This window comes from Penicillium longicatenatum (genome assembly GCF_028827895.1).
Source record: "Penicillium longicatenatum strain IBT 33135 chromosome Unknown contig_6_segment0_segment0, whole genome shotgun sequence".
NCBI classification, from domain to species: domain Eukaryota; kingdom Fungi; phylum Ascomycota; class Eurotiomycetes; order Eurotiales; family Aspergillaceae; genus Penicillium; species Penicillium longicatenatum.
The window spans coordinates 3,358,585-3,373,089 of NW_026643123.1; the positions used below are offsets into that span (position 1 = coordinate 3,358,585).

The window sequence follows — 14,505 nt, forward strand, 5'->3', positions numbered from 1 at the left end:
GTCTTCCATCCTATTGGATTTGATGAACCTAAAATAATGCGGCTTGCAAGGGAGAGAATGAAGGGAAGAAGGAATAAAAAGAAGTCAAGGCGAGGTATTGGAAAAAACAAAAATCGCGCCTTCTCATACAAATCATGATGACACTGACAAACGAAACATCCCATGCAAACCAGTCCGACACAGGACTCGTGATAGATCTCGCGATTGGGCTGTCGGTCCTGGATTTCTTTTTCGATTCACTACAAGGTCCGGTATGCAATTCGGCAGCAAGGAGTATTCCGAGTCTTGAGGAAACACACCGACAGTCTTTCTAAATACTATGCTCCAGGTACTCATTTCAAGTTCTGTGTTCTTGAAGTCCTCTTAACTGAACATGGAGAGGGATAATTTGAACCTATCGCATGCCCTCGGTGCACCATCCGGCTCTTGTTCCATGGTTCATCCCACCCAGTATCTATGCTCCTAATTTTAGGGTTTTCGATAACCAAGACTATAAGAGCCGTCTGATCTGACCATAAGTGACGACGTTCCTACCTCATTCATCTTTCTCTGCTCCAAATTTTCATCAGCTCGATTCCTACCCATCTTCACTCTGGCCATACAAAATGCAGCTTGTGACCCTTCTTCCTTTCCTGACGGTTCTTGGCTCCGGCCTTGCGAGCCCAATGAAGCGAAACACAGTATTCGAGATTCAGGGCTTATGTGCCACTCTTTATTCAAATGATACACTAGGGAATCTGCAGTTTACGGTGCAGAACTCAAGCACTAATTTGGAAGACTCGTGCTATATCTCTTGGTAAGTAATGATCGATGCCAGCATCATCCACTCCTTGCTTGTTCTCTCTTTATCATAGAGAGGTAAAGAGATCCAAATCTAATTATTCGTTCTACGCATAGGAACCCAAGCAACGATATACAACCCGGCATAGAACTAAACAAATGCGCCCAAGATAACTTCGAATTCGGATTTCGTTATGGATTACAAATCGAGAACTTTGTGCTGGATTTGAAGCAGGTCAAGGCTTCCCAGACAGCTTATCAGGTGATTAATACCAGTGCGAGAAATTCTAATTGGGTTTGCGTGAAGAATCCGGAAGAAGGAATCCAAGAGCGGTGTCACTATAATGGAGTGTTGGATGTTAGTCCCTAAAGAACCTGTGTATAGCGAATGTCTATCAGGGAAATATAGCTTTGAGTTCTTTCAAGTCCAAGAATCGCCACAGGAGTTTAGAGATTTAAGCTTATCCAAGTGGACGATGCCGGTGGAATCTGGTGGTCTCTATACTGAACCTAGTAGGTGCACCACATTGGGCCTTAATTCCGAGCCTCAGGCACCTGACTCAGCTGGTCGATCCCCCGGTCTACTCTTGTTGACGTCCCGTGAAATTCCAGTTCAATTCTGTCTTCTCATGGCTACGAGCGGGTCTCATCTATCCTCGCTCCTCCATATACCCTCTCTTCTTCCACCATGCCGCGACCGGCACCATGACCGCCCGCGAAGAATTAGTCCTCCCTCCCATCGATCCCTCCATCTCAGATGAGAATGATTGGTGGGAGTTTGGCCTGTCCGAGGTCAAGGTCTTACGACCAGGGAAATTGCTCTATGCGAATCTGCTTGAAGCCAACGAGAATAATCCTGTGCAGGTCATTGGTCAGTTAGATCTGAAGCCGAATCAAGAACACTTAGGTACGTGATCAATCAACTCTTATCCGACGGCAAACGCGTTTGACCGGCTGCTTAAATTCCCCGTCACTCTACAGTGCTCGACCCTGATATCCTCTCCAAACGAATCATCATCGACGATGTTACCCACTATGCCTACGGCCAGACAGAAGATCGCAGTGTTGAGCTCTGGGTGGCCGGCAAGGCGGGCTGGTACCGAATATCACCCGCAAAGGGCTACTTGCCCACCTTTAACCGCATGGTCCAGGCCGTGGATATGTATTACTTCCTGATGGACAGGCACCAGCATGGAAAGAAACAGCTAAATCCCACATTCAAGAATCTTTGTGAGCAAGTAAGTAATTCCCTCAGGCCTCGACTGTGTTCGGTCCGCCCGCAACTAACGCATTACAGTACGTCTTCCACACACATGGCGATTGCGAAACACGAGAGAGTTCAGCCGAAGTATTTACCCAACATGGGCCTTTCTTGCTGCGTTGCATGATCGAAGATGATGAGGACATGGACTGGAATAAGACCAATGTCTTTATCCATCTCCGCCGACAATTCAAAGTAAGTAGCTTGGGAATTGTGACAATGGAGATATTTCCGCGTTGCTGACTTTGTATGTGTTAGGATGAATACAAGGAGATCATGGACCGCCTATCACCCCAATCTGATAACGAGGAAGGTGAGGATGAGCCCGAAGCCACCCCTCCTCGACACAATCCAGCCGCCATCGTCAAATCACAAACAGATGCTATCTACCAACTCATACAGGAGCTTAAGGAAGAAGGTCATCTGGCAAAACGCCGCTTGCATCTAGACTTGGTATCTGAGCGATTGTCCGAACGCTACTCGTTCAGCAAGGAGAATGCTCATAAAATCATCGTGGCCAGAGCAGGCACTGTACTACAGAATCTAGACGAAGATGAGACATCTGGGGTGAAATGGTCACGCTATGTCATCCACCGAGAACTTACTCATGCCGCCTCGCAACCTGAACCCCTACCTCCTGGCCTTCTTACACCCTTGCAACCCCTCGAAGACTCCAGCGATGATGAAGGCCTCATCCGAACTCAAAAGTCTGTACTCCGCCCCAGGAGTGCCGCCGTTTCTGCCAAAGGAATGGGCAAACGGAATCGAAATATAACAGCAAATCTACAGACTCAAGAGTCCGACAACGAAGATAACGATGACGATGACCCAGACGCAATGTCCGACATTGAAACCCCTAGCAAGACCCGCGGCCATGAACTAATACGAACCCCGTTGGCGTCAACAAAGCCCCGAACCAGGTCCTTCATAGCTAAATCCGGTCCTGCAGCTTCTCTTTTGAAAAGCTTGCTTCAGGAAACTACCCAAACACCCAGTACCCCTGCATCAACGATGAGCCTTGAAAAATCAGACCTAGGAGGCATCCCACCACTTCCTGAGTTAAATGGCCATTCTGGGCTTGAGTCTGAGCCAGTGCCGGAATCTACACCTCAACCCGAGCCTGAAATTTGGACATGCCGCATGGCAGGATGCCCTAAGCAGATTATCACCAAAGGAGCGGAACGCCAGAAGGAGATTGAAGACCACGCTGGCGAGCATGATTGGGAGACCCAGATGCGAGTCGAGCTGGTTGAGACTGAGCAACGCATGCATACTGCTCTTCCTGTCAGCAATCTCATGAAGTATCTAATCAGTCAGCACTACCAACAGATGCGGGAAGCATTTCCGGAGGTTTACTTTGCGGAGGAGACGCGGGTCTAATATTTTGCCGCGGCACCACTTGCTGTATTACTAGCGAATAACTTATTAAATACACCTTTGCTTGTAGTACAGGCTCTATCTTCGACGTTCATCGCATCAATAACACGATGTCGGCTGGACTATTACTCCCAAGAAAACAAACCCGAGAAGACCAGTCAGATCATATCTGATTGATTAGATGGTCCACGTGTGTCTGCATGCAGATATACTATTGCCCATTATTTATCTTCTCCCCAGTAACTAAAGTTCCTCTTATCATATATGAGCTCCAGCCTATTAGAAACATGGAAAGATGAATATGAAAGCCCTTTCTAACTCCAGACCCTATATACTATAAAACATCACATCAATTGGTGTGACTTGATCTATTTTTGTTCCTTGGCCGCGTCAGCCTCTGCTGCTTTGGCAGCCATCTTGCCCTCCCAAGCGCCGAGGAATCCCTCCACCTTCGGGCCCCAAACATCCTCGCCCGCAGCTAAATCCTCATACTGCAGAACCTTCTCAGGAACGAGCTCAAAGTCGCCCTGGCGCGTCCGGATAAGCTCACTCATAAGTGCACAGCTGCCAACAGCGTTACCCAAATCATGCGCCAAAGACCGAACATAGAAACCGGAGGTCACAGTCATCCGGATCTTCACAGCAGGCGCCTGAGGCCGTTGCTTCTTAGTCTTAACCGATCCATCCGCATCCTCAGCTTCTGAGTCCGACAAATACTCCGTAGCAGTGGTCTTCTCCTCGGCAACCGGAGTATCAGCAGCAGCAGTCTCCGAAGCAGCAGGCGCAGACTCAGTCACAGCAACCTCACCACTCTCACCAACCTTCTGCTTCTTATCAGCGTCATGCTCAACTTCAGGTGTATCCGCAGCACTGCGCTTAGAGGACACAGCCTCCTCCACCTTAGGGGCAGCACCAGCCTGCTGATCGAGCAATTGCTCCGCAACCTTCTTCTCCTCGCCAACCATCTTCTCCTTGGGCCATTGGTGTTCATGCGTCCCAGGCTCATACCACTCCACAATCTCCAGCTCCAAAGCCTCAACAGGCCTAGTCTTGATTTCCACAGGCGGAAGCTTGCCCTCCCTTGCATACTCATAAAGTCTCTTTCCGTTAATTCTCAATGCAGAGAAAATAGGCGGCTTCTGCATGATCTTCCCCCGGAATTGCTTCAGCGCTTCCTCAACTTTCTCCCGCGTAACATGCTCGTACGGAGCCCGGCGCACGATCTTACCCATGCGATCGTAAGTATCCGTCTCCGCACCGAAGAGCACGATCGTCTCGTAGGACTTTGTGCATTCTAGGAAGCTGCTGAGGGACTTGGTTCCCTTTCCGACGCCGGCAATGAGGATTCCTGTTGCGAGTGGGTCGAGGGTGCCGCCGTGTCCAATCTTCACTTCGATTTTCTTTTGGCGGCGGCGGTTTTGCTGGAATTGGTTTTCGCGTTCACGGCGGTCACGCTCATTTTGGAGCCAGGGGGCGAAGAGCTTGGAGGGGTTGAAGTGCTCTTGGCATTTGCGGAGGACATCAGCGGATGTGACGCCTTGAGGCTTGTGAACGGCTGTTGAGATTGCGTTAGGATTGGGTTGTGGTGGAATCGAAGTGTTGTTGCTTACCGAAGCAACCTTCAAGGATCTTTTCGCCTGACATTGTGGTACGGAAGAGTCGAGAGCCAAATGGAACGCGCATTTGGCGGAATAAAGTTGGGAGAAACGTCGAGTGAAAAGTTAAGGATTAGCTTTGGTAATTTATTAGTATCGATAAGGGGATTTTAGTATCGATAAGGGATTTGCGTATTTAATGCAACATTTGTGCCGTATATAAATATAACTTCGGTATTCATATTACGTTGTAATTCTTATCAACGACATTTATCGATTCAGAGGTCGAGTCGAGGTACTTTCAGAGGAATGTAAGAAATAAGCCAATTCGTAGATGCAGGGTAACTATAGTTATTACAGAAAGCAACAGTGGAAGTCTTCCACCATGAGTTTTTTTTTTTGGCGCCGAATGCGCCTTCACACATCTCCGTCTAACCACATGGCCTCCTCGAGTCATCATGACTTTACATGCGACCCTGGGCCCGCTTGCTCTTTCCAGGGCGCTTAGCACCACCGGACTTCATCTTCTTCTGAGAGAAGCCGCTCATATCACCACTGGAAGCGGCATCACCGCTCTTGGCATGACGCTTCTTACCACCGAAGCCGAACTTCTGGTCTCTCTTTTGGCGCTTGAAGTTGGCACCACCCTCACCGCGACCACGCTTGCGGTCAACTGGGCCAGAATCCTCAATGGCCACATCGAAGAGATCCTTGGAATCGTCGGTAGGAGCAGAAGTGTCAGCCTTGCGCTCTATTGAGAATTGTTAGTAAATGTCACAATGAATTCGGAACTAGCTCTGCTAGAGCACAGTGAAACATACTCTTCTTCAGGGTGTTGATCTTTTCAAGAGTCTCCCGCTTCTCCTTAGCTCTCTGCTGCAACTTGGCGACCTGCACCTGCTTGCCGAACTTCTTCAGGTCACGCTGGCGGCGCGCCTCAGCAGCGGCCTTTTTGCCAGCCGCCTCATCGTACAGCTTCTTCTTGATTCTGTCCATGTGCTCGTCATTCTTGACCATCTCTGCGAAGTAGTCACCGGGACGGGTGAAGGGAATGCCCTCCTTCTTCAGCAGACCACGGGCCTCGGCTGCGCCGGCTTGGCAGACCTTGTAGAAGGCCAATTCACGGTTCAGGTCGTCATTGGGGTCTTCAACCTCGATCGGCTCTTTGGACACGAGGGAATTGTGCTCGGAGAATGGGGTCTGCGATGTGATGAAGGAAATGCGCTTGAGAGAGGCGGTAATCGCGGCGGAGTTGTTGATGGTTAGGCGTTGGTGGGTGACAACATCCTCACGTTCATCATCTTCGAGGTCTGATAGCGGAATATCTTCTTCTTCTTCTTCTTCTTCTTCCTCCTCTTCCTCATGGTCGTTCTCTTCGGCCTCTTCTTCGGCATTTTCTTCGTCGGACTCCTCGGCCTCGGGCTCCTCCTGCTCTTCCTCGTCATCCTCCTCGGCTTCAGAGCTCACAGCAACTTCCTCTTTATCTTGCTTGGTCTCCTTGGCCTTTGCTGGGCTGTCGGTCTTCTTCACGCCTTTACGCTTCTCTGCGGCCTTCACCATCTTCTTCTGCTTCTCGGCGTCATAGTCGCGACCCTTGTGGGCATCGAGAGCCTGGAGCAGCTTGCTTCGTTTAACCATTGTGTGTGGTGGGAGGGAAATCGGGGGTTGGAAATTGACCGGTTGTAAAGAGACAGCGGAGGATTGCTCTTGATTTTTTTGAACCCGAGCCAGTCCTGATACGGCTTAGCGTGGCCGATAAGCACTATTTGAGATTAGCGTGGGTCGGTAACCGGACTAACTGATGATCCGGCCTTATCAACTGCCATACAGTCAACTCTACACTGCAAGTCGGATTGTCGACGTCTGCACGTTCTTTGAAAGGTTCCAATACATCATGCCCCAGGAAGACTCACCGACTAAGACCTCCGCGGAGGAATCTTTTCTCTCGCAACCGGTATGAAGCTCATCATGCCCCTTCAACATCAGCGAACCCCCCGCTAACCTGGTCTAGAACTCTGATGCCCAAGGCCAACTCACTGCGGCTGTCGATGAACTCCTCGACCAACTGCAAGGCAAATTTGATAATGTCTCCAAGGAAATGTTCAGCAAACGTATGTCCTGACCTTTTGGTCAATCAATGCTGATATACTAACTAATTCCGCCAGTGGATGACATGACTCGCCGCCTAGATGAATTGGAGGCCTCTCTGTCCGCCACTGGGAGCGATGCGGCCTCAGCCACTACTACGTAGTAAGAGGACATTCATAGGAGACTATTTGATTTTCAAAGTCTATGGCGTCCGAATATGCTCGGAAGCAATTGACTGCTGCATTCGAGATGGCGCGCACCCTGTTGTTCAGCAGTTTTGTTTCCTAATATGCAATCATGATACCCTATGTTCCAATGAGACAACCTAAATTATTTACCAGGCGATGTATGTTGCGATAGATGAAGTAAACGAGGTCTGCGAACATTCATTGCAAGGCATGACGCCCGCTGGACATCATATCAATTCATGGTTCATACAATACAGCGGGATGCCAATAGGTTCCCATAGCTAAATCTTTAGACTATATTCATCGCTGATCACCGTTTCACTACAATTCCATATACTGCAGCTTCCCGGAAATGAGCACCAATAAAAACAATGCTATAGAAGATGATCGTTTACAGCTCATCCTTCTTCTCCTCGCCCTCGCCAGCGAAGCGACGCAGGATGTTGCTGCGGGAGACCATGTCATCGAGCTTCTCGGGGGCGGAACCACCCTTCTTGAGGACCTTGAGCAGACGAGCCAGCTCCTTGGTGGCGTACTCCTGGTTCTGGCTCAGCTTGTCCGCAACCTTGATATAGTACTCGGCGTACTTGTCCTGCAGACCCTTGGCAGCCTTCTTGAGCTCACCAGCGAGCTTCTCGAACTTAGCAGCGGGCACGTACTCGCTAACCAGCTTGTCCAGAACGGCGATGGTACCAGCCTTGGTGTTCAGAGCACCACCAACGGCACGGTTGGTACCAGTCTTGGTGTTCAGGAACTCAACGAAGGCCTCCTCAGAGCGAGCACCGGAGTAAGCCTCAGCCTCAGTCGAGCCGGCGGGGAAAAACTTGATGGTAGGGTAACCGGTAACACCCTGCTCCTTGGTCACGGCGCGGGAGTTCTCGGCCTCAGCGTCAACCTTGGCGATAACGACGTTAGATTCGAGGGCGAAGTCGTTAGCGAGGGTTTCCCAGGTAGGAGCGAGGCTCTTGCAGTCTGAATAGGAAAACAATGGAGTCAGTAAAAAAAGGGAACAGGGGCGAGGATACCAAATGACGAAAGGAGCTTGTTACTCACGTCCACACCAAGGCGCAGTGAAGGCAACCAGGACATTCTTCTCGCTTCCAATAGTGGTCTTGAAGGTAGCATCATTGAGCATCTCAACCTTGCTGGCCTCCTTCTGCGCACCCTTGGGCTTAATGCCAGTCTTGTCGGTAATCCAAGCAGACAAGCTCTCAAGATCACGACCACCCTTGTACTCCTCCGGCTTGTCACTCTTGCCATCGAACCACTTCAGGGTAGGGAAACCCTGAACACCGAAACGCTTTCCGAGCTCGCGGTTCGCATCGGCATCGACCTTGGCGACAGTAACCTTGTCCTCGGCGAAAGCGAAAGCAGCACCGAGCTCTTCGTAGACAGGGGCGAGGGTCTTGCAGTGACCGCACCAGGGGGCGAAGAATTCGACCAGAGCGGGCTTGCCGGACTTTAGGACCACTTCATCGAAGTTGCTGGGGATCAGGTCCTTGACGGCGGAGCTGGCGTTGGCGAAGCTGCCGAGCACCGAGAGGGTGCCCAGGAGCAGGTAGCTCAGGCGGGCCATTTTGTGTGTTTTTGATGTAAATGAAATTTGAAATGTGCAAGACAATTACACAGGAGGAGGTGCTGGAGGAAAAAGAATACAGTAGATTAGCTCGGGGAGATGGGGCGATGATGACAAAACATCGAAGAGGCCACTTGGTCCCGCAGATCTTCCCCATATACTTCCGTGTTATGGGGTTACCCAATGTCACATTTCTATCCAACTCTTGGGCTTTGTATTGATCAATTGTTGATCTTGGTGGCTGCTTCGAGTAGAAACTTCCAGGTAGGGCTAGGAGGCCTGGGGTTTCAAATTCTCTTCCGAAGTCTTCCATACGTGTGTCAGACGCAGCGTTCAATGCGCTAAATATATAGAGAGCTCATCCATGTACATGTATAAGATGGGTTAATTGAACAACTAAAGTAGGCTTCATGCACCTTTTCCCGAAATATTTTTAACTTGATTGTTTGCTGGTTCGGATTACTAGATAGTAATACAATAGAGAATTTGCCGATACACCCTAAGATTGGAGGTCCGCGCATTAAGCAGCGAAAAATATCAACTTCGGATGCAACCCGAGTAGATATAGACCCCGAAAGCTTCTCAATGACAGTGATATCATGTTGCAAGAACACCTGCCCTGCAGCCTGCCTCATTAACGTCGCTCAGACAACCACTTGTTAGCATCATCCCACAACTTCGTATCCTTGAGCTCCTTGCCCGCCGTCTGGGTAGTCTTGTAGACCTATATAGAGGATTAGTCTCGAACGGCTAGCTGTGCGAAAAGCATGCAAAACTTACCGCATCCCAAAGCTTGAAGGCTTGGTCCAGGTTTCCTGTGAAGCTCTCGCTATGTTGGAACCACTCCTTGCCCTTTGACTTGACTTCTGCCCGAGCCTCGGGTGAGGTGGGATCTGCTTGCAAAGGTAGATCGTCCAAGTAGGTGCGAACGGCGATTCCGAGGCCGCAGTCATTATCATCAATAAAAGGTAATCTGAACAAAGGATTAGAACAATTCAGGAAACGGCTTGGGTCTTTCTTTGCGGGGATCAGGCCACATACTTGATTGTCATCTCAGTCCAGTCGTTACGGTCGCGGTCAGCGTCTCCGCTGAGCAGCAGACTAGTCAAAACCACCTCAATCAGATTCCTTAGCGCATGGCGCACCTCGGAGATCAAGGAGCGGTAGCAAAGGAGCTGCCGGCTCAAAGGACCGGAGTAACCGATGTTCTTATGCTGCAACTTTGCAATGCACGCAACACGGGAAACGAGCATGTTGAAAGTTTTATCCTCCTCTGAAAAGAATAGGCCGGTTAGTCATGGATTTAAGGATTTATTGCGGCCATGAGAGCAACATACCTGATCCTCTCATAGGACCCCCGGATACACTCTTGAACCAATTCTTCGTGTTCAAAAGATCAAAGCGGAGCATCTCAATGGCAATAAAAATAGCATCCTCTAGATTATCTGCAGGATTAACGCTTGACAGTGCTTGTTCCAGACACTTGCCCCATGTTGTGAGCTTATGCTTGTCATCGACATAGCCACGCAGTTGAAGGAACCGCCACATCACATTCGATCGGATATCCTCTTGTGCTGACAGAGCCTAGAAAATTGTTAGATACGAACTCGGACCTGCGTCTCTGGACAAGACATACCGGGGTTTCTTTGGTAGCGAATGATTTAGGTACGAAGTCTGAGTTACCCAGACTTTGCACGGCAAACTTGAAGGAGCCAAGCGGCGCCTGCAGCTTCTTAACGCTTTCTGGGAACTGGCTAGACGAGATCTTCCAGGACTGAATGGTCTCCTTTACGGAGGGAATACCCTTCAGGTTGATCTTCCGGTCCGAGTTTTCATCATACCACGGGCGGATTTGGATCTCTTTGGTCTGGTAGAATCGGTGAAGAGAGTTCGCTAACAGGCAGATTGACTGTGTCCGGATTGGAGTAAGAGTGTCGCCTACAAGCTGTCGGTAGATATCGTTGTCCTCGGCGCCCAATGGGAGGGAAATCCGCACCTCACCCAATGTCAAATAGTTTGGTACATCTGGGCCAAGGATTCCCTTGGATAAGTAGAAGTACAGCTCTTCCGGAAGACGCTGACCGATAAGCTCATGTAGATCGGAAGAAGTACTTTCAGGTTCCATAGGAACAACTCGTCCATCAATATCCATATAGACGTGATGTTTTACGCTCATATATGCTCGCTTGTACCGGTCCACATACTGGTACTCTACCATGCGACGATCCTCCTCGTATTGGGCGCACATGCCCAAAGCAGTCCGCCCCGCAGAATTGAACATCGGCAGAGCATCGCGAATGTTGGGGAGCTTTCCTGGGAATGCGGGGTTCTCGAAAAGAGGGCATGGACGCAAGAAAGAAGACCCCAGAAGCAGCAGGAATTCGGTAAATTGCTCGTTCGACAAACGCCCCAGCTCCTCCTGGCAGGTTTGCTTTGTGAGCCAGGTGAACTGTGCAGGTTCAGTCTCGATGCGAGTCACTAGTTTGTCTAGGTCGAAAAGGAAGGCCTCGGATGGTGCATACACGGCATCGACAACGGGATTGGAGCCACGGGCGAGGTAGGAGAGCTAATTGCACGTTAATGTCACGCGTTTGCCGTATCGGTGACGGTTTGCCGCTCTTTCCCAGGAACTCACCTGTGCAACCGCGCTATACGGCGCCACCATAAAGGAGATACCATTTTGACTAAGGATCCGTGTCAGGAATTTGAAGAGGGTTTCTGGGGGCGGGGTCCCTGGGGGTGCATGTTCGTCAGTCAAGATCGGGTATATTGGAGTCGACCAATTCCATTGATTGTAAGCGGGCGGTGATGTCGACCATTGAGGTGGGCTTTGAAAAGGAAAGGTGTTCATACCGGCATTGCTGAAGGCGTCGACGACCTGATCGGCTTGTTGTTGGTCATATAGCTCCCAAGCTTGCTCAAACGAGCGCACGGATGCTGGCTGGGTCTGGATGCGATGGTCCCTTTTGCCAAACTCGAGGCCATTGAAGACGAAGACACAGCCGATGCTTAGGTTCTTGAGGGCCTGCAGTTCTTTCTCGATGTTGCTCCGCAAGGCAAATGGAAAGCCACCCAGGGCGCCCAAAAGGGCTTCGCGGGTTGACTGATTCACCAGGTGCTGCTGAATGTAATGCGACGCGTCAATACCAACGACAGCACCTTTCAGGGCGGAGAGGGGGAGGGACTGGGTGCGGCCCACAGCCCAGTCATCAAAAGGACGGACTAGAGAGAACACGAGGTTAGGCTGATCAGCTCAACAAGGGGGGAGCAGGAGCTTTACTAGGCATGATTGTGAAGCTGAAGGGCGATGAGCTCGGCTAAATGCCGGGCATTGACGCCTAGAATGTCAGGGAAATGATGGCGTGGGGGTGGGATAAGAGAGTATCCGGCTGAAGATGGTTGCGTGACGAGGGGAAGGGAAAGCGGAGTTTAATTGTTGTTTTCTGCACAACGACGTTCCCCTACAAACAACATCCCATCCACGCTGAACCATTGGCTTTGGATTAGGGCCCTGCAGTACACGTATCTTCTATCTCTATTTGCTTTATTTTGTTAGGATCATGGGGCACCTGAGCGCTTAGCCATAATCCCTGAATCCAGGCCCACAGCCCAATCAGTACGTACCTGGATATGTACAGCTACTTATCTATGACAGTAGTACTGTCTCAATTGTGTGCAGAATTCAGTATTTATAGAAATATGGTGGATCGCCACCCCTCAGGGTCTGTGACTAGCTTGAACAATGAGAAAGGGCCCTGAAAACTGCCAATGCACAATAGTCCCACTCTGGCGGTACTAGGGATGGCCATATGTGATGACCACCAGTCAACCATACCCACCGTGACGGTATAGTATCATACGTCAATATTGCTATCGCGGGGCAATCAGCATCTAGGTATTACTTAGCTAGGCAAGTGCCGGAAATCGCCTGTGCACGGCACGAGTTCCATGGAAAACCGACCCGCTTGTAATCGGCAGATATGGCAGATACGCGATAGGCCGCCTATTTTTTTCATGTAACCGATATCTTTCTAGCGTCTATATATCGGCTGTTGCAGGCCCACTCATCTTGGAACTTCTTGTCCCCGCAATAATCTTTGCATCTTTGACAAAATGGCTGACACCGCTGCCCCGATCGAGCTTCCTGTCATTGACATCTCGAACCCGCATGACCCCGCCGTGGGGAAGGCGATGCTCGATGCGGCTGCGAAGTATGGCTTTTTGTATGTGAACAGCAAGGGAACCGATTTTTCTGTTGCAGACGTCGATCATGGCTTTGAATTAGTATGCCCTGATTCTATGGCCATTTTACAAGATCTACTCTAAGTATTGCTATAGTCCAAGAAGTTCTTTGCCTCCCCAGCTGCGGAGAAGGAGACATGTCGGATCACCCCGAACGTGAGTGTTAAGTGCTTCGGAATTTTGTTTCTGGGTCTGAATGATTGGAACATCTGACTAACCTATTCCATAGAACCGGGGCTGGTCAGGTATGCACACGGAGACTCTTGATCCGGAGCACCAGCGCGTATGTTACTCTGGCATCTATGTCGATAATGCTGGCTAACAATCAATCTGAGATTACAGACTGGAGATTTTAAAGAGTATGACTTCACACCTGCGCATATGAATATCTCAAGCACCGATAAAATAGAATCTCACTGATAACGAATGTATAGGGCCATGAACTTTGGAGACTTCAAAGACGGCAAAGCCCAACAGCCTCTCCCCGCATCACTGGCACCCCATGAATCCGAGATCCACGGCTTCGCAGAGCTCTGCAACAAGACCTGCACCCGGATCCTCACCCTCCTCTCGCTCGGCCTGGAGGTAAGAGAGCGAACGCTAAGCAGTATAAAAACATATACGGCACATTCCAATAGCTTATATCACTCGAGCTAACAATTCATACCCCAGATGCCGGAAGATTTCTTCACAACCCGCCACGACCCTAGCATTGGTCCAACAGGTAGCATCCTTCGCTACCTGTACTACCCTTCAATCTTCTCCCCAGCCACAGCAAGCTATAAGCATGATAAAGACGTGCGTGCTGGTGCCCATTCCGACTACGGTAGTATTACGCTTCTCTTCCAGCGTCCCGGACAGCCGGGTCTGGAGATCTTTACCCCAGAAGGAACTTGGGCGCCTGTTCCCATTATACCTGGTGATAATGCAGATGCGTACCCGTTCCCGCCTATTCTGGTGAATATTGGTGACCTCTTGAGTTACTGGACGGATGGTCTGTTGAAGTCCACCGTGCACCGGGTTGTGTTCCCGTTAGCGGAGCAGCGGAGCCCTAATCCTCAGGATCGGTATACCCTGGTTTATTTCTGTCATCCGGTTGATACGACAGAGTTGGTTCCCGTTCCCAGTGAGGTTGTGAAGGCGCATCGGGCGAAGGTGGGAGGTGTTGGTGTTGTTGGCTTTGGGGGTGGTGCCGGAAGTTTGGAGCCAGGGAAGAGACCTTTGACGGCGCAGGAGCATCTGGAGTCGAGATTGGCGGCTACTTATGGATTTACGAAGGATGAGTAGAGAGGATTGTGGAATCAGATCAATTGAGAGGTCATTGGAGCGAAGGAAAAGTTCAAATGCAAATGTTGGGGGTTTCATTTCATGACGAATAGACAACAGTACCAGTGAATG

The 14,505-nt window shown here is 50.1% G+C and overlaps 8 protein-coding genes across 8 annotated transcripts; 4 read left to right on the forward strand and 4 right to left on the reverse strand.

The window, feature by feature from the left end:
- Nucleotides 1–605: 605 nt before the first annotated feature.
- On the forward strand, nt 606–1,150 carry N7484_009454 (uncharacterized protein; the record flags this gene model as incomplete). The annotated part of the gene is made up of 2 exons (XM_057119841.1): nt 606–796; nt 898–1,150. 2 exons carry the CDS (start codon nt 606–608, stop codon nt 1,148–1,150), a joined length of 444 nt encoding a protein of 147 aa, XP_056969396.1.
- A 335-nt stretch (nt 1,151–1,485) lies between these two features.
- Nucleotides 1,486–3,421, forward strand: N7484_009455 (uncharacterized protein; the record flags this gene model as incomplete). The annotated part of the gene is made up of 4 exons (XM_057119842.1): nt 1,486–1,687; nt 1,762–2,018; nt 2,078–2,236; nt 2,300–3,421. 4 exons carry the CDS (start codon nt 1,486–1,488, stop codon nt 3,419–3,421), a joined length of 1,740 nt encoding a protein of 579 aa, XP_056969397.1.
- Nucleotides 3,422–3,786: 365 nt separating this feature from the next.
- N7484_009456 (pseudouridine synthase PUS4) lies at nt 3,787–5,101 on the reverse strand (the record flags this gene model as incomplete). The annotated part of the gene is made up of 2 exons (XM_057119843.1): nt 3,787–4,973; nt 5,029–5,101. 2 exons carry the CDS (start codon nt 5,099–5,101, stop codon nt 3,787–3,789), a joined length of 1,260 nt encoding a protein of 419 aa, XP_056969398.1.
- A 376-nt stretch (nt 5,102–5,477) lies between these two features.
- On the reverse strand, nt 5,478–6,651 carry N7484_009457 (EBP2 family rRNA-processing protein; the record flags this gene model as incomplete). Its single annotated transcript, XM_057119844.1, has 2 exons — nt 5,478–5,764; nt 5,835–6,651. The coding sequence occupies 2 exons, from the start codon at nt 6,649–6,651 to the stop codon at nt 5,478–5,480; spliced, it is 1,104 nt and encodes a 367-aa protein (XP_056969399.1).
- Nucleotides 6,652–6,907: 256 nt separating this feature from the next.
- N7484_009458 (heat shock factor-binding 1 family protein) lies at nt 6,908–7,264 on the forward strand (the record flags this gene model as incomplete). Its single annotated transcript, XM_057119845.1, has 3 exons — nt 6,908–6,967; nt 7,025–7,124; nt 7,179–7,264. The coding sequence occupies 3 exons, from the start codon at nt 6,908–6,910 to the stop codon at nt 7,262–7,264; spliced, it is 246 nt and encodes an 81-aa protein (XP_056969400.1).
- A 416-nt stretch (nt 7,265–7,680) lies between these two features.
- N7484_009459 (protein disulfide isomerase family protein) lies at nt 7,681–8,865 on the reverse strand (the record flags this gene model as incomplete). The annotated part of the gene is made up of 2 exons (XM_057119846.1): nt 7,681–8,261; nt 8,343–8,865. The coding sequence occupies 2 exons, from the start codon at nt 8,863–8,865 to the stop codon at nt 7,681–7,683; spliced, it is 1,104 nt and encodes a 367-aa protein (XP_056969401.1).
- Nucleotides 8,866–9,499: 634 nt separating this feature from the next.
- On the reverse strand, nt 9,500–12,152 carry N7484_009460 (MKT1 family protein; the record flags this gene model as incomplete). Its single annotated transcript, XM_057119847.1, has 8 exons — nt 9,500–9,589; nt 9,646–9,838; nt 9,907–10,138; nt 10,203–10,449; nt 10,502–11,431; nt 11,501–11,598; nt 11,719–12,087; nt 12,146–12,152. 8 exons carry the CDS (start codon nt 12,150–12,152, stop codon nt 9,500–9,502), a joined length of 2,166 nt encoding a protein of 721 aa, XP_056969402.1.
- Nucleotides 12,153–12,962: 810 nt separating this feature from the next.
- N7484_009461 (uncharacterized protein) lies at nt 12,963–14,394 on the forward strand (the record flags this gene model as incomplete). Its single annotated transcript, XM_057119848.1, has 6 exons — nt 12,963–13,149; nt 13,204–13,263; nt 13,337–13,390; nt 13,450–13,466; nt 13,542–13,692; nt 13,780–14,394. Exons 1-6 carry the CDS (start codon nt 12,979–12,981, stop codon nt 14,392–14,394), a joined length of 1,068 nt encoding a protein of 355 aa, XP_056969403.1. The 5' UTR covers nt 12,963–12,978.
- Between the last annotated feature and the right edge of the window lie 111 nt (nt 14,395–14,505).